At 36.5% G+C, this 26,974-nt stretch overlaps 1 protein-coding gene and 1 pseudogene across 1 annotated transcript in view; one reads left to right on the forward strand and one right to left on the reverse strand.

Moving 5' to 3' along the window:
* Nucleotides 1–2,350: 2,350 nt before the first annotated feature.
* The window catches only part of HSD17B11 (hydroxysteroid 17-beta dehydrogenase 11), a 47,631-nt gene continuing 23,007 nt past the window's right edge, over nt 2,351–26,974 (reverse strand). Inside the window, exons 5-7 of the mRNA XM_037830223.1 lie at nt 24,577–24,714; nt 8,842–8,958; nt 2,351–3,113 (exon numbers count right to left, since the gene is read on the reverse strand). Coding sequence (XP_037686151.1) covers nt 3,023–3,113; nt 8,842–8,958; nt 24,577–24,714 — 346 coding nt within the window. The 3' untranslated portion in view covers nt 2,351–3,022. The remainder of the gene's footprint in view (nt 3,114–8,841; nt 8,959–24,576; nt 24,715–26,974) is intronic.
* LOC119529058 lies at nt 4,233–6,875 on the forward strand (annotated as a pseudogene).

Raw genomic sequence — 26,974 nt, forward strand, 5'->3', positions numbered from 1 at the left:
ACATGGTAATAGAATAAACACTTTTTAAAAAATTCATGGAACTGCACAGTGTACCCTAAGTTAAACAAAGAACTATAGTCAATAGTACAATTATAAAAATATGCTTTCATCTCAATTGAACAAATGTACCACACCAATGCAAGGTGTTAATAATAGGTATATAGGAACCCTGCATTTTATGCATTATTTTCTGTAAACCCATAACTTCTCTAATAAAAAAATGCAGAGAATAAATTCAGAGCCCATTCAGTATCTATTCACCTATTCAGCATAGTTCTTCTGGGTTCCTGCTACTGATGCCATGTTCACAGCTATTTAAAGTCCTTCTAACAAATTACTCCAGTTTTTCTGGCAATCTGTGCCTGGCACGTCGTTAACATTCAATAAATGGGACTGATTCATTATTCTGTAAATATAATATCCAAAGGTGTAGTGCTTATTTATCGTAATGATTAATGTTTATTTTGAGATGGGAAAAGTCACCAGTATACTTTGAGCCTGAGTGATCTTTTTTTCATGCATGTCTTTATTACTCTTTTACACACACACTGGATAAAAGGGGTATAAATCACAAAGTTTTTACAATCACACGGTCACAAGATGAAAGCTATATAGTTATAAAATCATTAGCAAAGACCAAGGCTACTTCTGGATTACAGTCCAGCAATTTGAGGTATTTCCTTCCGGCTATTCTAATACACTACAAATTAAAAAGAAATATCTATATAATTAGTCAGTAGTCATAATCATTTGTTAAATCCTAATTTCTCTCAACAATTTCAGGTATTTCATTTTGGCTATTCTAATACACTATAAACTAAAAAGGAATATCTATATAATGAGTCAGCAGTCATTTGTTAAATCCTAACTTCTCAGTTACAATCTTCCCTCTCATTTGACCATTCCCTCAATCTTCAGGTATATCTGGGCAATGACCATTCTAAGTTCTTCATGCTAAAAAGGGGTGTCGACATTATGGGGTAGAGGAATGAAACTGGTTGATGTTCTTCGTCAGGGCTTATCTGGCATAGGAGCCATCGGGAGGCTTTAAGTTTCTGAAAAAATAATCTTAATAGGTAGAACTTTTATAGAGCTTCAGATAGAGCCCAGGGTATTCTTTAGGATTTTCAGGAATACTGTTGCTTGGGGCTTGGCATACTGTGGCTATTTCCAATATCTGGCCTTCAGAATGACTGCCTGACTCTACTTGAAATCGCTTAGCCACTGAAACTTTGTTTCATTTCTTTTCCCTGTTTTGGTCAAGAAGGCATTGTCATTCCCATGATGCCAGGGTCAGACTCATTCCTGGGAGAATGTCTCACGTAGGAGGGTGGGTAAGAGTTTATTTGAAGTTTGAGCCTGAATGATCTTAATGGAATCTCACTGAAGGGTTTCTCCTAGTCTATTTAGCTGTCAGGTGGCTGGCAAGCTGGGACAGGTATAACTTAATCAAAAGAATAAACAGTTGAGTCTATTTCAAAGTGTGTTTGACATTGATTGTAATAGACTTTCCATCTTGCAGTGTCATTTCTCTGGTAAGAGAATAGATGTTGAGGGAAATGAACACCGTGGAAATTCAAATGGGATACATACCTGAACAACTCTAGATTGTTACTAAGGTGTAGCTGATTTCTGGAGAGGAATCCAAGTTATATTATTCAAATAAAATGATATTTTGAAAGGTAGGCATTTTTGATTCAGATATGTATTTACATCAACTAACTGCAGAATGTGGTCGAACAGTCATTGCATTTTGATTATCTGTGTTAGAAGAATGTAGTTGATGGGAAACAGAAATTTATTGCAGGAATGATACCCTCTGAGAAATTTTCTTATATTGTATAGAATCTATGGTATAATATTCCTTAAACAGATTATCATAGTATCCATATTAAGTGGAAAATGATAAGTATTTAACTCATTGAATGAGTTAATATAAATCAACTCTTTAGGACCGTGCCTGACACATGTTGAATAAATATTAGTTTCTAATTAGAATCTGGTCAGAATCTTTAACCCTGAAGTTTCCTAACCTAAATGTATCTCATTTCAAGGGTTGGTGATTCTGCCTTATACTTTTTTTGCATAAGAATTTTCTGATATAAAGACCAAAGTTCTTCATTTTGTGTGTATGTGTCTGGCATACTCTTGAAAATATTTTTCTTTAATAGAAACCTAACAAACCTACTTATTTTCAATTGGCAGGTCTAATCTTTTGGTTCTGTCTCAACGTATTTCATACCCCAAAACATCCAAGCACTTTTAAAAAAAAGATCCTTGATTATATTAGATTGATTTAATTTGAAGATTAAACCATGCACTGTTCAAGTTAAAAAGATGGAAACCAAAGTTTTACGTTTGACCCATTTATTATTGTTGCCATTTATGGGTACGCTTTTTTCCCCAAATCTCAGTGATGCTTTTATATGTGCAAGGCAGGTCCATCTCTAGTTTCCTTGTGCTGAAAGGTTTGACATTGGAATATGAGGTATCTCTTAGGAAACAGAGTGGTGATATGCAGGATGAAATGTTCAACAGCTATTTCTTACATCACATGGAATTATTGTGAAATGCCTCTAGATACAATCCTTCATTTTAATCAGAGAGCCTGAAGTTTCTGATTATGTAGAATAGAAAAGAAAATAGAGGAATTACATAAAAATTAAGTGTAATTAAAAATTTTTAAAATCTCAAAAAATAAACATTTACATTACAAATTTCGCAAGGTCTTCAGATAAGCCACGAAATCTTTGGAATGACTATAAAATAATTTTTGTTGCTTTCATTTTTTCATAAGGTTCACTCCTAAGGTACTTCTTCTCTCTTTGTATTACATGAAATCAGCTTTAAGCTAAAGGATAAGTGTTGATAAATGAAGACTACCAGAGCCTCAAAAGATGATACTGAAGAAAAAAATGGATAATTAGGAAAAGCAAAAGTCCAAATGTATTAAAATTCTGATTAATATGAGATGGAATCAACTCAAACCTGGTGCTAGTTAGTTTTCAAGAAAATCAGGCACTTAATGTTCTTTAGTTTTATATCCAATAACTGCATCAAACTTAATATTGACTTTTCTTTTTAAAATTGCCAGGAAACGCTCAGGAAGTATCCTAAAAAAAAATACATGAAAACAATTAGAAAATTAATATGAAGTGCATTTGGAAAATATCTTCTTTTAAAATCTTATATTTAATTTATCACATATCATGTCCACGCTCATCTTAAACAAGATCAAGAATTTTAACTCCATGAGTCACTCCTACATTCTTTCCCATTGAATTCCTCCCATTTTCAAAGGAGGTTTAACCTTTCGAATAGGAGTGACCTGAAATATTTAGTTTTGAAATAAATATATTCCTATATTTTTCAAAAGATCTAAGAGTGGAGGTGTACAGAACGGAATAGGTGAGATGCTAAAGGCTTTAAAAAGAACCCAGACACTGAAAAGGAAGTGAGAACAGGAATTGATTTTTTACTTTATAATCCAGAATCTTATTAAAATGTTCCAGTAAAAGATTGGGAAAATAGGACTGCTAAATGAAAATGCAGACAAGCACTTGGTCTTAAGAATAATGTGGAACAAATTTTTAACTTTTGAGTTTAAGTTCCTTACATATAAATCGAAAAATTAACACCTACCCCACAGTGTTCTTGGGAGAAATCAATGTGTTAATATAAAATGCACTGAATAGTGATGGTCATGTAGTATATCTAATCTTTTTTTTCAACCTTACACTTAAGAATATTTAAGAACTTGTCACATTCCAATGGGTCTGAGAGAAACTAAACAGAATACAGAAGTCATTTTAACTATACAGAGATATGTCTAGATAACATTAAAATAGAGTTTGGACACTGAGCACCAAACACTCATAGTCAGAGGAAAATCAAGGCAATGATAATAATAGTAGCAATCATAATGATAATAATGGTAATAAATAGTAATATATAGCATTTATTGAGTATTCATGGTGTACTAAGAACTTTAAATGTATTAATTTATTTGTTCCTCACAGCCCTATAAAGTCCTATTGTTGTCTCCATGTTACAGAGGAAGAAACTGAGCTACAAAGAGGTTAAATAACTCATCCATATTATTGTGCTGTTTGTGTTGTTAGCAAACCACACATAGCTTCATTTGACTCCACAGCATAAACTTTGAATCTCTCTGTTAAAGGTCTAGAAAACAATTTAATTTATTCAATCAACAACATTTTGGTACCTCCTATATGTCAGCCATTCTTCAAGAGGATACAGTAAGGAAAAACAGGCAAAATTGCTTTCCTCATAGGGTTACATTCTAATGAATTGTTATCATTGAGTACTTACTGTATCATCTGTCAAATACAAGGCAAACACTTCACAGATTTTAACTGTTTATTCACCAAGGAGATCCTTTATTTTTAGGAGACCCTGATCTTTCAAAGCACATTCAACCTTAGTTTCTAGCAGAAGGGATTACAAACATGACACGTGTCACTTATGCTTTTGATTGAATTTGTTTCAGTGTCTAGCACAGTAATTCTCAAAGTATGATCTTGGACCAACTGCCGAGATCAATGGTGTGTAAAAAAAAAAAATCTCTGGGTCCCAACTCAAGTATCCTACATTAAAATATCAAATGATGCCAAGACAACTATCTAAAGATAGTTCATCCATTTTGAGTTGTTTTTTTTATATGATGTGAAGTAGAGATCCAACTACATTTTTTTGCATGTGGAAATTCTGTTGTCCTGGCATCATTTGTTGAACAGACTATTCAGCGCCCTTGTTGAAAATCAACAATGTATGGGTTTATTTCTGGATTCTCAATTCTATTCCATTGGTCTGTAACCTGTAGATATTTTAATGTAGGATGTAAATGAAAGGTTACTAGGGATTGGGGGGAAAAGGGAATAGGGAGATATTGCTTAATGGGTATAGAGTTTCAGTTTGGAGTAATGAAGTTTAAGAAATTGAGAGAAGTGATGGTTGTACATCATTGTAGATGTACTTAATGCCGCTGAATTGTACACTTAAAAATGGTTAAAATGAATAATTAAAAAGAATCTATACATTTCCAAATATTTAAACTCAACCTAGTTAGAAATTCTGCACACATAAAGCATCTGCTCCCCATTCTCTTCCCTCATTCTATCTCCTTGTAACCTATATTCTAGATTCTATGTCTATGAGTTTACTTATAGTTAGTTCATATTAGTGGCATCAGACAATATTTGTCTTTCTGTGTCTGACTTATTTCGCTCAACATAATGTCTTCAAGGTTCATCCATGTTGTCAGATGCTTCAGCACTTCATTCCTTTTTACTGCTGAATGATACTCCATCACATGTATAAATATGGTATATACATATTATGCATAGAGGTGGTGGTAGCACATTATGGTGAGTATAATTAACAGCACTGAATTATGTGTGTGGTTGTGGTTGAAAGGGGAAGTTTAGAATCTTGTATGTCACTAAAAGGAAAGCTAGAGGATCAAACATGGGACTGTATAACACAGGGAACCCTGTGGTGGACGATGACTGTAATTAATAGTACAAATATAAAAATATTCTTTCATGAACTAGAACAAATGTACCTCACTGTTACAAGGAGTTAATAATTGAGTGATATATGGGGAAAATGCATCTATTGCAAACTACGGACTACAGTTAACAGCAATATTTTAATATTCTTTTATCAACAGTAACAAATGTACCACACCGATGCTAGGGATCAGTAATTGGGGGGTGGGGTGGGATATGGAATATGGATTGTTTTGGGGTTTGTTTGTCTGTTTTTGAGTAATGAAAAAGTTCTAAAATTGATTGTGGTGATGAATGTACAACTATCTGATGATACTGTCAGCCACTGCTTGTATACTTTCGATGGATTGTATGGTATGTGGATAAATCTCAATAAACTGCTTAAAAAATATGTATAGGGGAAATTCAGGAATCTATTTTTTAACAACCCAAGTGATCCCCTGCCAGCTAGAGAAGCTTGACTCTGGGGACAGCCAGCAAGAAGCTTTCTCTCCCAGTTGACCTAAGTTTCCCCTCCCTCATTATACGACCAGCCTCACAGCCATACAACTTTCCCAGGTGAGTAATAAGAAGTATATTATGTTAAGGTATTCTTTAAACTTGTGGTTTTCCATCTTGGCTGTGCACACGAATCGCCTGGAGAGCTGTTAAATCTTGCAAAGTCCAGGTTGCAGTTTAGACCAATTAAATCAGAATCTTGGAGTATGGGTCTCAGGCATCAGTATTTTTTAAACCTCTCGTATGAATTTCAATGTGCATTAAAGTTGAGAGCTACTTATTTAAAGAAATGCTTCTCAAAGTTTTGTATGCCCATAAATCATCTAGTGGTCTTACTAAAAGATTCAGATCTGGTGTGGGACCCGAGATTCTGTATTTTTAACAGCTCCCAGGTGATACTGATGCTGGTCCATAAACCATATTTGAAGTAGTAAGACTAAAGGATCACTAAAATGATAAAGATAATTTAGCAATTCCTATGCTTCAGTATGATTTTGCACAAAATAAAAGGTCAATTATTATTTGGTGTATATTTAAATTAAAACCTAATTGTGGAGTCCGAGTCTGCTGTCTGAGCCTTGGTCCCCCATGGAGGGGGCCTAGCTAGCCACTGCTAGGTGCTAAGTCTCAGGTCACCAACCAGCTTATAAATTTTCAGTGGAAACTGGGTATCGCTGTGAGCTCTGACAACTGAAGATCTCTTAATTTTTTTAAGTTGCAGTAATGGTAAAAGTGGCAGATCATTCAGGCCAAGTAAAGAACAAGTCCTTTGAAATGACAATTCCGCAGTTTCAGAGTTTCTACAGACAGTTCAAGGAAATCACGGCAATTATTGAAACTGTGTGAAAATTGATCACTTTGTTGTTAAATTGCTAAAATCATTCTAAAATTGTGGACTTCACTTTTTGCAGCAAAACTGAGTAAGGAGCAAATGATACTTCTTGAGTGAATTTTGCACTTTTGTTTTTCCATTAAAAAAAATAATAAATCAGATAAACAGAAATTACTGGTAATTAATAATACCATTTGTGAATATGCTAAAAATTATATTGGATTAATAGTTTAAAAACTTACTGGTAATGGAACTCATTTGATAAACAAAATCATATATAAAGTCCAATACATAAAGTATACACAACTGAGAAAAGTAGTATTTGATTTGGATAACTTTGTTTTACAAATTCACTTTTATAACATTCATTTATTTTTAAAAGCAATCAGAAGGAGGAGTGAGGCTGCTTTTTTTTTTCAGACTTTTGGAGTCAGATTACGTTTCACCATTGCTGTCTTATATTACCCTAATATTCAAGTGGTTTCTATTATTAATATTTGTAGAAAGTTCAAATATGTACACAGATGCAAGATAAATTTTATTCCAAGTTCTACATACAACTGGTTTAGCCTGGTAATACAGGTTACTGTGTTAGGCGATCTCCACTGAATTTAAATTTATAAACCAGTTGTTAAAATATTCTGTAAAGCCACAGCAATCAACACTGTATGGCAGTGGCTTAGGAATAAACAAATAGATCACTGGGATAGAATAAGTGGCCTAGAAATAGGTTGTGATATTTGGGACAAGGATGGTATTTCAGTTGGGTGGGAAAATTTAAATTTAAGTTAAATTAAATAAATGATACTAGCAATCAAAATATATTCAAAAGTAAATTCTAGATGGATTAATGACTTAAACATAAAAACAAAATAATGTCAGAAGTTTTAAAAGAATATTTATGTAATCTAAGGCTTGGGAAGATCCTTTAAACCCAGACAGCAACCCCATAAACTATAATACAAAACATCACTATATTGAAAAATAAAAGAAAAATTATATGCGGGGAAAAATGGACCATAAACAAAGACAAATACTAGATTGATGTATGTGCCGGTTTGAATCTATTGTGTACCCCAGAAGGAGCCATGTTCTTTTGATCCAATCTTGTGGGTGCAGACCTATTGTGGGTGGGTACTTTTGATTTGATTATTTCTGTGGAGAAGTGACCCCGCCCATTCAGGGTGGGTCTTGATTAGTTTAGTGGTGTCCTTTATGAGGATAAAAGGCAGAGACATTTTGAAGAGAGCTCAAAGATGCTTAGAAAAGGCCCAGAGCCGACAAAGACCCAGATGTTTGCAGATGGTAAGCTAAGAGACGAAGCCCAGAGTTTGCCCTGGAGAAGATAAATGAGGAGAAAGCTGCTGGAATCAGAAGCTGAAAGCAACACAACTCAGGAGCAAAGGACCAGCGGGCCCTAGCCGTGTGCCTTCCCAGCTAACAGGTGTTCCAGACGCCACTGGCCTTTTCCTCAGATGCCTTCATTTGGACATTTTATGGCCTTAGAACGGTAAATTTGTGGACTAATAAACCCCCATTGTAAAAATAAAAAAAAAAAAAAAAAGCAAAAAAAAAACACCTAATTGTAGTAGTCCCCTCTAAGGTTGTTGCCTTATATCCCATTATATAAAAATGCTTAAAAATACTTTTCTTCATATTCATTCATTTATAAAACAAGAATTCCAGAAATACATAAATTTCTTTCTTTTTAAAAAAAACACTTAAACACGTATAGAAACGATTCAGTTCATCTACCCAGCAGTTATACCAATCTTGCTTCAATGGTTAACATGTGGTTTAAAAATGGTCAGTTCCGGAAACCTATTATTTTTATTAACTTAGTACCATTTAATCAGTTGCACTTTATCAACTACTTGATTTTAAATCTGAGTAAAACTAAAACCTAAACAAAACAAAACAAAACAAACATGTCCTAACAAATCTTAACCGCTAATGCTGACAAACATAACTGTGGCTTACCTTTCCATTAATGTGAAAAAGCTTAAAGAAGATGGAACAAAAAGCATTTTCTGCCCAGTCAAGATTCCAACCATGAGTTTGTTTACTACTTCCTCAGGTTCCAGGGTGCGTCCCAAACTGAAATCAGAGGCAATCTTCAGAAACAAAACATTTCTCTGAGGCTTCAGCCCTAGTTTAGTGCTAAATATTTAAGTTAAATTACCAGAAGTTAAGCTATATATTTATATTATTATAATACTAATATATTTATAATATATAATATTAATAATACATTAACAAATATAATATTAAATTATATATTTAAGTTAAATTATCATAACATAACTGACTTTAGTATCTAGCTCATCTCAGGTGCTCAATAAACGATAACTGTTTTACCATTATTATTACCATTAATTAACTAATAATAATTGCTAATTGCTTATTATGCACTACACTGTACTAAGCATTCTACACATTCTACAAATTCTTCAACATTCTGTTGAAGTTAGACAACAACCCCATCAAGGAGATACTCTATTCTCTATTTTACAAATAAGAATTATAGATACAAAAATATTTTAGCTAGATTGTGACTGAAAAATTCACTTTTAAACCTTCAGAAATCTTGGGAAAGAAGTCAGATACCATTGTACGTGTTTTATTCTACACTAAAACACTTTAGTGAACAACTTTTAATGTGTTAGAATAATTAAAACATCATAGATATATGCCCAGCTCTAGGTCCTACATCTCCATATAAAACCCTTATATTTATTAGGTCTTGATTTAATTTTCAGCTTTGTTACTCAGTTCCACCTTACATCTTTACTCTGCAATCACTCAGATATAAGTGCTGCTAACTAGCAAGTGGTCCCTTAGTTACCTGGATGAAAGGAAGTACAATTAGAAAGGAGTTGCATTAAAATTTGTCTTGATTTCTTTTCTCTTTTTAAATAAATTTTTACAGTGGTAGCATATACAACAAAATTTGCCATTTTAACTATTTTTTTTTTAATTCAGTTTTATTGAAATATATTCACAAACCATACAGTCATCCATGGTATACAATCAACTGTTCACAGTATGATCATATAGTTATGCGTTCATCACCACAATCTATTTCTGAACATTTTCCTTACATCAGAAAGAATCAGAATAAGAATAAAAAATAAAAGTGAAAAGAGAATACCCAAACCATCCCCCCATCCCACCCTATTTGTCATTTAGTTTTTACTCCCATTTTTCTACTGATTTTTTTTCAATTTTTTAACTTTGTTTATCAAAAAATTAAAAACAAACAGGCAAACAACAACCAAAAAAACCCCACAACATTTCAAACAAAGCAATGGATTAAGGAAAACAAATAACCTAAAATAACTATTTTGCTTCCAATATGTTCCTACCATACCCCAAGAAAATTAATAAACCATGTCCAAACAGAGGAGTAAGAAAAACAATAATCTAAAATAACTACATTGCTTCCAACATGTTCCTACCATACCCCAAGAAAATTAACAACCCCTAAGAAAACAAAGGAATAAGAGAAAAAAAAAAACCTAAAATAACTCTATTGCTTCCAACATGATCTTACTATATCCAAGAAAGTTTACAAACCATAATCATTCCTGAGCATTCCCATAACATCGAGATTACCCTCCATAGTTTATCTGTTCTTATTAGATTATCATTCCCCCTCCACTAATTGGTATCTCTAGGTCCCCTACATTCTACAGTATAAAACATTGTACATTTTTCACAGAATTCACATTAGTGGTAACATACAATATCTCTCTTTTTGTGCCTGGCTTATTTTGCTCAGCATTATGTCTTTTTTTTTTTTTTTTTTAATCTTCATTTTATTGAGATATATTCATATACCATGCAGCCATACAAAACAAATCGTACTTTCGATTGTTCACAGTACCATTACATAGCTGTACACCCATCACCCAAATCAATCCCTGACACCTTCATTAGCACACACACAAGAATAACAAGAATAATAATTAGAGTGAAAAAGAGCAATTGAAGTAAAAAAGAACACTGGGTACCTTTGTCTGTTTGTTTCCTTCCCCCATTTTTCTACCCATCCATCCACAAACTAGACAAAGTGGAGTGTGGTCCCCACGGCCTTCCCAATCCCCCTGCCACCCCTCACAAGCCACATTCTTATACAACTGTCTTCGAGATTCATGGGTTCTGGGCTGTAGCCCGATAGCTTCAGGCATCCACCACCAGCTAACCCAATTCTTTAGAACCCAAAAAGGGCTGCCCAAAGTGTGCGTAAGAGTGCCCACCAGAGTGACCCCTCGGCCCCCCCCGGACTCTCTCCGCCACCGAAGCTCACCCCACCTCCCCCCACATCCCCCTCCCGGCCAAGAAGATGCATTTTAACTATTTTTGTATGTACGATTCAGTGGCATTAATTACATTCACAATGTTGGGCTACCATCACCACCATTCATTACCAAAAGCTTTTCATCATCCTAAACATGGAAGAAAAAAGACATGTAACTTGTAATTAAATACAGTCATTAAATTTGTCAATGTCACCAAATTGTTTGGGTGGTTAACATCTGGAGAGGCAGATTTTAAATGTGTATGACTAATCAGAGAAGTGAGACAAAAAAACTGGATGAGGTTTGTGCAGGTTTGGAAATATTATGTCCCCCAGAAAAGCCATGTTCTTTAATGCAATTTTGTGGGGGCAGAATTATCAGTCTGTTGATTAGGGTGGAACCTCTGACTGGGTTATTTCCATGGAGGTGTGGACACCGCCCATTCAGGTTCACCTGACTACTTAATAGAGCTCAGGAGCCAACACAGGCACTGATGCTGACACTTAGAGATGCTGGAAGATGTGGAAAGAAGGACGTTTGGACATGCTAAGCTAAGAGATGAAGCCCAAAATTTGCCCCGGAGAAGCTAAGAGAGGATCCCCAGACACTTAGAGAGAAACATCCTGGGAGAAAGGAAGGACACACAGGAGCTGAGAGAGAGGAACCCAGAGACATTTTGGAGAAAGCCATTTTGAAACACAGTCTGGGAACAAAGGACCAGCAGATGCCAGGCATGTACCTTCCCAGCTGACAGAGATGTTCTGGATGCCATCAGCCATTCTTCAACGAAGGTATCCTCTTGCTGATGCCTTAGTTCAGACACTTTTATGGTCTTAGAACTGTAAATTTGTAACCTAAAAAATCCCCTTTATAAAAGCCAATCCATTTCTGGTATTTTACATTAATGGCAGCATTAGCGAACCGGAACAAGGTTCCTTAGAAATAAAGTAGCATATGCTTAAAAGTGAGCATGATAATTGGATTTATGAAGGAGAGCATAGCTTAAAAATATGTATCAGCATACATCTGTCATTATTAGACTAGTATGTTCACACCAGAAGCCTGAAGCAAGACTATGACAAATGACAAGCTCAGACATGGGACAGTAGAAGAAATAAAATAATGAAAGTGATGGCTGTTGAGCCAATGGAGGCAAATGTCAAAAGTAATGGAAGCCTGACGATGACTAACTGATCCCTTAGCATGTGGATTAGGCAGTTGTGGGTGCTGAGGAGGATCCAGAAACTGAAGGATGCTTGCACCTCTGAAAAGCATTCAGAGAAATTCATTTTGCAGCACATTGCTAACAGATTCCAATATTCCCAAGTTCCACAAAAGCTCATAAAACACTGGTGTAAATACTATAGCACACTCCCTCGCTCACATTGTGGCCTTGCTAACCTATTAAGAAGTGTTGCACCCACTGAACTTTTCTTAGTTCTCTTGATCTTTTTACCTCACTGGATGAGTAGAAGCCAGCTTCAGCACTCCTCTAGTAATGTGATGGTTAAGTGGGGAAATGTACCTATATACATTTCATATGGTTATACCATACACATGTTACTAACTTATTTTCTTCACATGGTACCATGCATGATAAAAAAGTTTGGTAATGGATGGAGGTGATGGTAAAACAACAAGGTGAATATAATTAATGCCACTGAAATGTACATATAAAAATGGTTAAAATGGGAAATTTTATGTGATATATGTTACCACAATAAAAATTAAAACAAACAAGCAAAAAGAATGAAAATGTAACAGATAATTACAATTAAAGAAATAAAAAGAAAAATTTTGTCCTAAGTAATGAATATTGTTTTTTCTAAGATTTTATGTACAAAATTCTATTCACTGTTGGTATGGAAGTAGAATGCTGCAGCCCATCTGGAGGGCAGTGTGGTGTTTCCAAAGAAGACAAAATATAGGGTTGCCATATGATCCTGCAACCTCGTGATCAGGTATATATTGGAAGACCTGAAAACAGGGACATGAATGGACATTTGCACATTGGTATTTATGGCAGCAGTATTCACAACTTGCAACGGATGGAGGTGGCCTAAGGGCACATCAACTGGTGAACCGAAGGGGGAAACTGTGGTGTATGCATAAAATGGAATATTGAGTGGCTGCAAGGAGGAATGAAGTTTTGAGGTTTGCAACTAGGTGAATAAACCTTGAGGTCAGTACATTGAGTGAAATAAGCCAGAGACAAAAAGACTAATATTATAATGCCTCACTATATGAACTAAATATAATGTGCAAACTCTGAGAATTGAATTCAAGAGCATTTCCTTATCAGGGAAAGCTTACTGTAAAGGTTTCTAAATTGTAAGCTCTTACAGCAGTCACGTCTATTCCTGAGTTGCTACTGGTCATTCCTAAATTCCGAGATGCTGAGCTATTTGTGTACAACCTGGTTGTTTCCTGGAACTTTGGGTATCTGTGTGACACCTGAGACTCAGAGCTAAAGTTCTGCAGCTAAGAAAGTTAGTATTACCCCATGCAGTAACTGTTAAAGAAACTGAAAAAGAGATCAGACTTCAATTAAAGATATTAATGAAGCTGATCTGATTAGGACTAAAGCAAATAAGACTAAAGGGTAAAGGATGATGTTGAGGGTGTTTTAAAACTTCAACTTCTGTGTGAGACCAAAGGAAGAGATGCTTATTTGGTGCAAAATTTCTATCTTCAGTAACTATCTAATTTAACTTGTATGATCAGTTTATTTGAACACCGTAACTACACTGAACCTTGAATAGGGAATAAGATCTTTTTTTTTTAAATTAAATTCAGTTTTATTTAGATATATTCACATACCATATAATCATCCATGGTGTATACAATTAACTGTTCACAGTACCATCATAAAGTTATGCATTCATCATCCCAATGTATTTTTGAACATTTTCCTTGCACCAGAGAGAATCAGAACCAGAATAAAAAATAAAAGAACACCCAAATCATCCCCCCATCCCACCCTATTTTTCATTTAGTTTTTGTCCCCAGTTTTCTACTCATCCATCCATACACTGGATAAACGGAGTGTGATCCACAAGGTTTGGGATGAGATCTTTTGGTTTGTGTTTAGTGTGATGCCCTGATACACTACAGAGTAATTTGGGCAGAGAATAAAAAAGTATTTGCAAATCCCCCTTGAGGAACTAGGGAAAAATGTGGAAATATTAAACTTTCCCACCTGGGGAATTCTTGACATTCTTGCATGCACTGGGGACTACCAATTTAGAAGGCCAAGCCCTCAACCTTGGGGCTTGCCCTTATGAAATGTATTCCTGAAACAGAGAAGTGAAGCCTACTTATGATTTTGTTTAAGAGTCACCCCCAGAGAACCTCTTTTGTTCCTCAGATGTGGCCTCTTTAAGCCAACTGTGCAGGTAAACTCACTGCCATCCCCAGTGTGTGAAACTTGACTCCCAGAGGTGTAAATCTCCCTGGCAATGTGGGACATGACTCCGGGGATGAACCTGGCCCTGGCACTGTGGGATGAGAAAGCCTTCTTGGACCAAAAGGGGAAAGAAATGAAACAAAATAGGTTTCAGTGGCTGAGGGATTTCAAATAGTTGAGAGGTCATTCTGGAGGTTATTCTTATGCATTATATAGCCATCTCTTTGTAGTTTTTAGTGTATTGGAATAGCTAGAAGGAAATACCTGAACTGCTGAATTGTAATCCAGTAGGCTTTGTTTCTTCAAGATGACTGTATAACTATATAGCTGTTAAGGTGGACTGTGTAATTGTGAAAACCTTGCAACTGACACTCCCTTTATCCAGTGCATGGACAGATGAGTAAGAAAACAAAGACAAAAATAAATAAATAATAGAGGGGATAAGAGGTATGGAATGTTTTGGATGTTCTTATTTATTATTATTCTTTTTTTTTCTTATTTTTATTTTTTTGGAGTAATGAAAATGTTCAAAAATTGATTGTGGTGATGAATGCACAGCTATATGATGATACTGTGAACCACTGATTGTACGTACACTTGGGATGAGTATCTGGTATGTGAATATATCTCAATAAAATTGCATTAAAAAAAACTGTAAGAGTAATTGAACTTCAAATACACGTGTTGTCACCACACACAAAAAATAACACAGAGGTTATCATATTGGAAAAGATTAAAAGTGTGCTGATATCCAAAGCTGGCAAAGGTGAGGAGAATGGTCACTATATGCACTGTTGGTGGAGGATAAATTGGGACAATCCTTCCTTCAGCAGGGCAATCTGATAAATCTACCAAAAGTAAACATATTCTTAGCCTTTGATCCAGCAATTCCATTTCAAAGAGACAACCACAACAAAATTGTTGGAAAAGTATGCAAGGATTATGCATATACACACCTATACACATATATAAACACACTCACATACATGTATACATACACACACACACACACACACACACACAAAGGATACACACTGATTACAAAAATGGAAGGCTGGAGACTTAAATGTCCACCAATAGAGAAGACACAGACTGGGATGCCAACATTGAAAACGTAGCTCCTTATGTATCAACAGGGAAAGCTGATGACAGCCTATTATGATGTTTTTTTTTTAAAAAGGCAGTTTACAGAATAGTATAATATGCTTCCATGTATGGGAAAAAGAAACGTATTATATTATGGAAGTTTAGCTTGCTAAACTGGGAAGCTATAACTGGAAATCTGTATTTTTTTTTTTTAAGTGGTTATTTCCAGAAGAGTAGCATTTATTAAGGGGTTTTTCCTCTATATTATTCTATTTTGTTTACAATCATCACACATCAGAAAAAAAGATATTTCCAATTAAATATTTAATATACATTTTAAAAATGATTACTCTTAGGAAAAAAATTCTGATAAAAAGTTTATGTTAAAAAATAAAGCTAGACAAAGGACAACTGGAGTCAGAGAAATGTGGGCAGGAATTTCAATCCTGCCACTTTGTGGCTTTTTGACTAACTTCTCCAAGTTTTAGTTTCTTTGTCAACAAAATGTCATCTTGCAGAGTTGTTATAAGGATTAGAGCAGGGTTAGACAAATTATGGCCTAACCCCCACTGGATTAGCGATTAGAGGTAATTTATATAAAGTACCTAGTAGGGTACCTGGTATTTAACAGGCCTTCAATAAATGCTTTTAACAAAAATTATATCTTGATACACACATTTATTTAGCAAAACTCTTAGCTGTCAAAAAGTTAATCAGGACACCTCATTATATTTAATTCTAATACATTCAGTTTATGCTGCATTATAATCTTTACAGCAAGCCAGTTAGTTTGCAGTGTGTTAGATGTGTAAATATATGAACCAATAAACTACATTTTAGATGTGCTTTAACAGAGAATTTAAGTTCCAACATTAACATGAGACAAACTATTTTTTTTTCTAACATTAACATGAGTTTGGTCATTCAGAGGTTGGTTCAGATTCTTCTTTTAGACACCTTGTCCTCCATTTAAAAAGAAAAAAGCTTGGTCTGAATGTCAATTCTGCTACTTACAGGCAAGTTACTTGCTCTCTCTAAGCCTCAGATAACTCTCATCTGCTTAAGAGGACTAACAATATCTCCCTCAACTACTGTAGTGAGATTTAAGAAAAGAACAGATTTTATTTAGTGTCCAATACAAATAACAGGACAATGAGGACAAGCAATCTCCTTCTCTAATTAGAAGTACTAGATTAAAACCAACGTTACCTTTTGGGTTCTCTACTGCCAGCTTAGCCTCAAAGGGTTTCATGTGGAGGACCAAGTCCCCAGGCCCTCTCTTAGCCGAGTAACTATTTGTGTGCCCGGGCTCGAATGATGTCAGCTTCTATTTATGCTTTCCCCACCAATATGCTTCACAATTATTTTTAAATTGTATTCATAGAGTTTTGCCACAAGAGGGCACCCTTCCCTTTTAGTTTATGTTCACTTAATAAAAATCAGAAAATACACTAAAAATGAAATCAGATGTCAAGGGGGGAAATGAGTACTGTCCCAAAGGCAAAACTGGCCAGTTTTCCTTCAATATACATTTTCAAGATTTAGATACTAAAACCACATATTTGAGCCAAATTTTTCAATCAAACTTTCAGTAATTAAAAACAGACTATTTTTAAAAAATTATAATTGAATTTTTAACTTCACCCCCAGTGCGCAGCTGTATGAGGACAGGTCTTAAACCTATTACTGAAGGCCTTATAGAGAAAAGCACAGAGAGGGAGCAGCAGGAAGCTGAAGGTCAGCAGAACCCAGAAGAGAAGGGAGAAGCCAGGAGAGGCCACTATGTGCATTGCCATGGGACAGAAAAGCCAAGGACCAAAGACCCCTGGGGCCAGCCCCAGAACATCACAGTCTGCTGGGAGAAAGCACGGCCTTACTGATGCCTTGATTTTTCACTTCTAGGAGGAGCCTCAAAACTGTGAGCCAATAAATTCCCATTGTTTAAGCCAACTCACCGCATGGTATTTGCTTTAGCAATGAGGAAACTACAACACTAAATAATCAATACAATTTCTGATGCAAATCTGCATTTATTGACAGGAAAATATGGCTGTTCTCGTTTGCTAATGCTGCCGGAACGCAAAACACCAGAGACGGACTGGCTTTTGTAAAGGGGGTTTATTTGGTTACACAGTTACAGTCCTAAGGCCATAAAGCATCCAAGGTAACACATCAGCAATCGGGTACCTTCACTGAAGGATGGCCAGTGGCGTCTGGAAAACCTCTGTTAGCTGGGAAGGCATGTGGCTGGCGTCTGCTCCAAAGTTCTGGTTTCAAAACGGCTTTCTCCCAGGATGTTACTCTCTAGGCAGCAGTTCCTCAAAAATGTCACTCTTAGTTGCACTTGGGGTATTTGTCCTTTCTTAGTTTCTCCAGAGCAAGAGTCTGCTTTCAATGGCCGTCTTCAAACTGTCTCTCATCTGCAGCTCCTGTGCTTTCTTCCAAGTGTCCCTCTTGGCTGTAGCACCTCTTCAAAACCTCACTCACAGCTGCACTGAGTTCCCTCTGCCTGTCAGCTCAATGGCTCTACTGATCAAGACCCACCCTGAATGGGTGGGGCCACGCCTCCATGGAAAAATCTCATCGGAGTTATCACCTACAGTTGGGTGGGGCGCATTTCCACACAAACAACTTAATCCAAACGTTCCAACTTAATCCCCACTGTACGTCTGCCCAACAAGATTGCATAAAAGAATATGGCTTTTCCTGGGGGACATAATACATTCAAACCAGCACAATGGTCATGACATAATGCTGGGGAAGCAAGCAGTTAACAGTTATATATTTTTTTATTTTTTTAATTTTTTTTAATATTCATTTTATTGAGATATATTCACATACCACGCAGTCATACAAAACAAATCTTACATTCGACTGTTCACAGTACCATTACATAGTTGTACATTCATCACCTAAATCAATCCCTGACACCTTCATTACCACACACACAAAAATAACAAGAATAATTAAAGTGAAAAAGAGCAATTAAAGTAAAAAAGAACACTGGGTGCCTTTGTCTGTCTGTTTGTTTGTTTCCTTCCCCTATTTTTCTACTCATCCATCCATAAACTAGACAAAGGGGAGTGTGATCCTTATGGCTTTCCCAATCCCATTGTCACTCCTCATAAGCTACATTTTTATACAATTGTCTTCAAGATTCATGGGTTCTGGGTTGTAGTTTGATAGTTTCAGGTATCTACCGCCAGCTACCCGAATTCATTAGAACCTGAAAATGGTTGTCTATATTATGTGTAAGAGTGCCCACCAGAGTGACCTCTGGGCTCTTTTTGGACTCTCTCTGCCACTGAAGCTTATTTCATTTCCTTTCACATCCCCCTTTTGGTCAAGAAGATGTTCTCCATCCCACGGTGCCAGGTCTACATTCCTCCCCGGGAGTCATATTCCACATTGCCAGGGAGATTCACTCTCCTGGGTGTCTGATCTGTGGGAAGCTTTTTGATGACTGACTGGATCTCTTTGCTTGTGATTGGTTGGTTGAGGTCTTCTGCTTCTTCTCTGGTCAGTCTAGCTTGTTCATATGTTTCCAGGAAATTGTCCATTTCCTCTACATTATCCAGTTTGTTTCCATACAGTTGTTCATAATATCCTCTTATAATTTTTTAAATTTCTTTGGGATCTGCAGTAATGTCACCTTTCTCATTCATTATTTTGTTTATATGAGTTTTCTCTCTTTTTGATTTTGTCAGTCTAGCTAGGGGCTTGTCAATCTTGTCGATCTTCTCAAAGAACCAACTTTTGGTGTTATTTATCCTCTATTGTTTTTTTGTTCTCTATGTCATTTATTTCTGCTTTAATCCTTGTTATTTCTTTTCTACTGGGTTTAGGATTGGTTTGCTGTTCATTTTCTAGCTTCTTCAGTTGATCCATTAGTTCTTTGATTTTGGCTCTTTCTTCCTTTTTAAAATATGCATTTAGTGCCATAAATTTCCCCTTCAGTACTGCTTTTGCTGCATCCCATAGGTTTTGATATGCTGTGTTCTCATTTTCATTCATCTCTATATATTTAGCAATTTCTCTTGCTATTTCTTCTTTAACCCACTGATTGTTTAGGAGTGTGTTGTTTAACCTACAGGTATTTGTGAATTTTCTATGTCTCTGATGGTTATTGACTTCTAATTGTATTCCATTGTGATCAGAGATTTGTGCTTTGAATAATTTCAATCTTTTTAAATTTATTGAGCCTTGTTTTATGTCCCAGAATATGATCTATTCTGGAGAAAGTTCTGTGAGCACTAGAAAAGAATGTGTATCCTGGTGATTTGGGATGTAATGTTCTATATATGTCTGTTAAATCCAGTTCATTTATCAGATTGTTTAAGTTTTCAATTTCCTTATTGGTCTTCTGTCTGGTTGATGTATCTATAGGAGAGAGTGATGTGTTGAAGTCTCCCACAATCATTGTGGAAACATCTATTGCTTCCTTTAGTTTTGCCAGTGATTCTCTCATGTATTTTGTGGCACCATGATTGGGTATATAAACATTTGATTGTTATTTCTTCTTGTTGAATTGATCCTTTTATTAGTATGTAGTGACCTTCTTTGTCTCTCATAACATCCCTGCATTTAAAGTCTATTTTATCTGAGGTTAATATTGCTACACCTGCTTTCTTTTGGCTGTAGCTTGCATGAAATATTTTTTTCCATCCTTTCACTTTCCGTTTCTTTGTGTCCCTGTGTCTAAGATGAGTCTCTTGTATGCAACATATTGATGGTTCATTTTTTTTGATCCATTCTGCGAATCTATATCTTTTAATTGGGGAGTTTAATCCATTTACATTCAACGTTGTAACTGTGAAGGCATTTCTTGAATCAACCATCATACCCTTTGGTTTATGTTTGTCATATATATTTCCCACTCCCTCTATTAATATCCTTTAATGTACCCATACAGAATCTCTTTAGTACTGAACCTTTCTCCATGTCTCTCTCTCCTTTCTTTGTTTCTCTGTCTGTAGGGCTCCCTTTAGTATCTCCAGCAGGGCAGGTCTCTTGTTAGCAAATTCTCTCAGCATTTGTTTGTCTGTGAAAAATTTAAGCTCTCCCTCAAATTTGAAGGAGAGCTTTGCTGGATAAAGTATTCCTGATTGGAAACTTTTCTCACTCAGAATTTTAAATATGTCGTGCCACTGCCTTCTTGCTCTTGCCTCCATGGTGGCCGCTGAGTAGTCACTACTTAGTCTTATGCTGTTTCCTTTGTATGTGGTGAATTGCTTTTCTCTTGCTGCTTTCAGAACTTGCTCCTTCTCTTCAGTATTTCACAGTCTGATCAGAATATGTCTCTGAGTGGGTTTATTTGGATTTATTCTATTTGGAGTTCGCTGGGCATTTATGATTTGTGTATTTATGGTGTTTATAAGATTTCGGGAGTTTTCCCTAACAATTTCTTTGAATACTCTTCCTAGACCTTTACCCTTTTCTTCCCCTTCTGGAACACCAATGAGTCTCATATTTGGATGCTTTATATTATCTATCATATCCCTGAGGTCCATTTCGATTTTTTCCATTTTTTCCCCATTCTTTCTTTTGTGCTTTCATTTTCCATTCTGTCATCTTCCAGGTCACTGATTCGTTGTTCAACTTTCTTTAGTCTTGTACTATGAGTATCCAGAATCTTTTTAATTTGGTCAACAGTTTCTTTAATTTCCATAAGATCATCTATTTTTTCATTTAATCTTGTAATGTGTTCTTTATGCTCTTCTAGGGTCTTCTTCATGTCCTTTATATCCCATGCCATGGTCTCGTTGTTCATCTTTAGTTCTTTGATTAGTTGCTCTGGGTACTGTGTATCCTCTGATCTTTTGATTTGGGTGCTTGGGCTTGTGTCATCCATATTGTCTGGTTTTTTCATATACTTTAAAATTTTCTGTTGTTTTTGGCCTCTTGCCATTTGCTTAACTTAATAGGGTTCTTTTAGGATTTGTAAACCAATTGAAATCCTTATCTCTAATTCGTCAGATCTACAGCTTCGTGGAGTACACTTGAACTAACCAGCAGGTGTCGTCCACGAGCCATCTGCTCCCCTCAAGCCAGTTCTCTCCCGCTTTGCCTTTGTGGTGAGTGGGGGAGTGAGTCTTGTGGGGTCCAATTGGTGTACCAAGCTTGCATGTGTAGTTGGTGTTGCCCGCCTTGTATATGGGGCATGTGTCTGGGCAGTCAGGGAGGGTGGGCGGCTCTAACAATCAAATCTCCCTGGTGATCCTGGAGTTTTAAAGCTGCTGCAATAGTCTAATCCTTCAGTTCAGTCCTGCCACAGTTTGTCTCTGCCACTGACCCACAAGTCCTTGGTATTGGCGTATGGCCCCTGAGACCTGCAAGTGGGTCCATATTCCAGGCCGTGCACCCCCTGGTCCTCTGCTGAGGGATGACTGTGCTATGTCACAAGTGCGTGCCATCCCCCCAGGGCGGTTCTGGGCTGCAGGGCTGTGTAGGGAGGCTCCCAGTCTGCTGAAATGATGGCTGAATGGGGCTTGTTAATTCACACTGCTCCACCTTCCCAACTCTGGGACAAGCAGCTTAGGGTGCAGGGAAGGCTAATGTCCATGTCCAATTTTGTGGTGTGTGCGTGTTACTGGAAGCACTTCCATCACACTCAGTTGGCTGGGGCAGCTCTGGGCTATGGGGCCGGTGGCAGGCAGGATGATGGCTGTGAGTGGACACCCACTGTTTTCTTGGGAAGTTGTGGTGTTTAGTGAATTTTCTCAGCTACTGGATTATTGCCTTTTGTCTCAGAGCTCTCTTAGTTCTGCTCTTGTCTTGACCTGCCCAATTTGCAAGTCTTTGAGACTTCCTGTATTGGGCTTCCCATAGTAATTGTTTTAGAAAAAGAAAAAATGATTAAAAAAAAAAAAAAGGGCCCTCCTCACAGATCTAATGGGTTATTGAAATGCTAAGAGACAAAGCAATTAGGGCCATTAAGGAAGGCCTGGGGGGGCAGAGAGATCAGTTTTCTGAGGGATTTGCATATGAGCCTCAGGGCCTGAGCTCTGCCCTTCCCCTTTCTATGTTCACCAGAACTCCAAAAATCCTCCGCTTTTCTTTTCGGGTTTTTCTTGCTGTTTTCTGCTATACCTATTTCCCCTCTGCTGGGCTGGCTGCTCTCAGATTCTCTGGTGTCTGGTCTCAGTCTATCTATGGTTGGAGTTTGGATCAGTAGAATGAGTTTCCGAGAAGAGCCACCGCTGCAGTTCTCCCTCCTCGTTCCCAGCGCTGATGGCCCCTCCTCCCATGGGACTGAGCCTGGCAGGGAGGGGCGCGGGTCCCCCGGCCGCAAAAACTTACAGATTTTGCCGATCCCAGCAGTTCCACGTGTTCATGAGTGTTGTATGAACTATGCCCAAAGTCAAATTCCTCTGTGGTTTCCAGTCCACGCAGTTCTTGCCTTTCTACCTACTTCCCTGGAGGAGTAACTAAAACATACACCTCACCAATCCACCATCTTGCCCCACCCTCTGCCCAGTTATATTATATACCAGTAATGTAAAATTTAAACATTTATCTAGGCACAGAGAGATGTCTAGAACATTCTGCAAAATGTTAAGGGTAATTTCCACTGGATTGAGGGTTTTAAGGAAATTTTTTTAAAAAACAAACTTTCCTATTTGTATTTTTCTGTAATTTTAGAATTTTAAAAAATAAGTATGACACCATGGATGATTGTATGGTATGTGAATATATCTCAGTAAAACTAAATTAAAAAAAAATAAGTATTCATCATGTTTACAAAGACATTAAAGTTATTCCCAAAGAGAGGAAACATTAAAAATCAATCTCAGAAGTATCTTCTTGACCAAAAGGGGGATGCAAAAATGAGATGAAATAGTTTCAGTGGCTAAGAGATTTCAAATGGAGTCGACAGGTCACTCTGGTGGACATTCTTATGCACTATATAGATAACAGCTCTTAGGCTTTAATGTATTGGAATAGCTAGAAGTAAATACCTGAAACTACCAAACTCCAACCCAGCAGTCTGGACTCCTGAAGACAATTATATAATAATGTAGATTACAAGGGTTGACAGTGTGATTGTGAAGACCTTGTGGATCACACCCCCTTTATCTAGTGTATGGATGAGTAGAAAAATGGGGATAAAAACTAAAGGACAAATGGGGTGGGATGGGGGGATGATTTGGGTGTTCTTTTTTCACTTTTATTTTTTATTCTTGTTCTGTTTTTTTCTGATGTAAGGAAAATGTTCAGAGATAGATTGTGGTGATGAACGCATAACTATGTTATCATACTGTGGACAGTAGATTGTATACCATGGATGATCGTATGGTGTGTGAATGTATTTTAATAAAACTGAATTTAATAAAAAAAAAAATCAATCTCAGAGCTGAAAGTTTTTAATTTTATTTTTTAACCAAGGAAAGGGTGTAGACTGGTACTTGTTTTGGGGGATAATCTCTAGATTACCAAATGGAAGTATTTCTTAAATAGTGGTTCTGGGTTACCTCTACTGAAATCACCTATAATGCTTGTTAAACATTGAGTTCCTGGCCCCCTTCCCCACCATTACCCTACCACAACTAAAGTCTACTAAATCAGAATCTTGGAGATGTGGGCAGGCAGGCTGGGAATCTAAATGGTTTGCAAACACTCCTGGAAAAATATATGTATCCTTAAGTCTGACAAGCACTGCTTACAGAAAGGAAAAAGGAAGGGTTAGTATGTTCACCTGTGTTGTTCATATTTATATTCATTTTCTCTCCCTCCCTCCCTCTCTCTCTGTCTTCATCTCTCTCCACCTGTTTTCCCACAATCTAACAGAGCCTGAAATTGAGATGAGTTAGGGGCATTGAACACCAGGAATTTTAGGGATTAAAGTATTTAGGAAAACCCAAAGACAGGCTTATATTCATAACCACCACCAATTCTTTTGTTTCAAATTCTGTCTCAACTTACTTGGTACTTGGATTTTTGATGAAACCGGTGTTTATGAAATTAGGACAGAGGCAGGTTGTTTTAACTCCAGTAATTCCTAAGGCAGCCAGTTCTTCAGTCAAAGATTTATGAAATCCAACAGCAGCAAACTTACTTGAACTGAAAATACACAAAGAGAGATCATAAAATAATTCAAGAATGTCAATGTATCTATTTAATTTAGATGCCTGTTTTCTTTAATTAAGGTGAGGTCATCTGACCAGCACATTGGGCATCATCTGAATCTCAAGCCCCAGCCCTGATGTAATAAATCAGAATTTGCATTTTACAAGATCCTCAGGTCTTGAGGATATGTGTGTAGATACATTAAAGTCTAAGAAGCACTGAAACAGAACAACTAATTTATCATGGCAGCATAATTTATCAGAAAGAAAGCTTAGTATGTTAAGTGTCTCATGAGGAAAACTGGTGGGGTATTTATTTTTGTTGTCATTTCCATAAAATTTAATGACAATATAGGCTGATCACCATTTATTACAAATTGTGGATGGAATCCACTGGAAAATTCTTCTGGATAAGTCCTATTCTTCCTTTAAATCTCAGCTTGACTTCCTCAAAGAGGTCCTTCCTGATCGAGACTGAATTATTTCCCTATTATACAAAAGTCTCCACTTTTCCATTATAGCATGTCTTAGATTTGTAACTAAATATTTACTTGCATGAATTTTTATCTAGTATATGGTTCTCATACATTTACTATAAGCTACATGGTTGTCTTGGTCACCAATGAATCCTCAAGGCCTGTAACAGTGCTTGGCTCTTAGCAGGTGCTCAATCAATATTTGCTAAATGAATGAGTCACAATATAAAGCAATTTTTATTGTCATATTTCCTTCATTTGGAAAGAGAAGGGAAATTAATCATATTCAAAGAGACATTCCTTTTCCAGATAGGTTGTTTTTTAATACTTTCTTTAAGTCTGTATGAATCAGCAATTATACAGAGTAGCCATTAATTCTTGCCAATTAGCCTGTGATTTGAAAAACAGAAAGCTGTGGAAAGTTCTTGCTCTCTTTTTTTTAAAAGTTTAAACATACATGAAAAGCTTAAAAGAAAAGAATAATAGCTCCAATTATAAAATTTAAATCTTCTGTACATTGAAAAACAGCACAAATAAAAATAATCAAATCTAAAATTGAGTGCCTGCTATCTGACATTGTCCTCAGATATTTAGACATGTTATTTCATTTAATACTCACAAAAACCTATGATATACTCTAAATGTTATTACCTCCCAACAAAGTTAAGAGGCAAATGAAAAACTAGCAAAGGACTTGAAACATTTGAGACAAGTATGAGGATTAGTATATGGCAACTTTTAAAAATAAATAAGGCAAATACTCCAACTGATAAATACCTAAATGATATCAGTAAAAAATCGAGAAAATAAAAAATACCAATGGGTACAGATATTATGTTTTATTTCAGGAGTAATTAATGTAAATACAAAGTAAAACAAGATAGCATTCGTGTCTAGCTGTAAAGGTAAGAATCTGAGAAAAACTAACACCCTCTTTACAGAAGGCAATTTGGCAAAAGGTATCAAATTCTTTTAAAATGTGCCATGCCGAGATCCTGTAATTTAAGTGTTATCCTAAGGAAATAATCAATCATGGTTGCAAAGATTTATGTTCAAGGTTAACTCTAGGGTGTAGTTGATGGAAGCAAACAGCTGGAAACAATTACCAACTTCAAATATGACAGATACTGTTCTTGCCTTCCAGCATTTACATCCCCTTCTGATAATATGACTCTGATTTTGCCTGGTGGCACCACTCCTCCCTCCAAATCCCCATACAGTGATTGGATCCAAGTAGGTCCAGTCTCTAGAACTAGCATGCTTGAAGGCATTCCTGGAAAGCATCTGGTTTTTTCTTTCTGGTCAGGCTTGGAGTTGAAAGGCTGTAACTCTGGAACAGCTGCCAGCTATCTTGCTACTAAAGGGGAAGAGCCCGCATGAGATTTTAACTAAGGGATGAACTGTAACTCCCAAAAAGATATGTTGAAGTCTTAACCTCCAGTACCTTACTTGGAAAAAGGATAACTGCAAACAGAATTAGTTAAATTAAAATAAGATGACAGTGAAGTAGGGTGGCCCCTAATCCAGTAGGGCAGGATTGTAAGGAGGGGTGAGGAGACACAGACAGATACAGGGAAGACGGCCATGCGATGCCGGAGGCAGAGACTGAGTTACGCCACAAGCCAAGGAATGCCAAGCACTGCTGGCCACTGCCAGAAGCCAGGAGAAAGGAACAAACGGTTTCTTTCCAACAGACTTTAGGTGGAGCATGGACCTTCCAGCTCCTTGATCTGCAGATTTCTAGCCTCCAAAACTGTGAGACAATAAATTCCTGTTGTT

Source organism: Choloepus didactylus, chromosome 3 (genome assembly GCF_015220235.1).
Source record: "Choloepus didactylus isolate mChoDid1 chromosome 3, mChoDid1.pri, whole genome shotgun sequence".
NCBI lineage: Eukaryota > Metazoa > Chordata > Mammalia > Pilosa > Megalonychidae > Choloepus > Choloepus didactylus.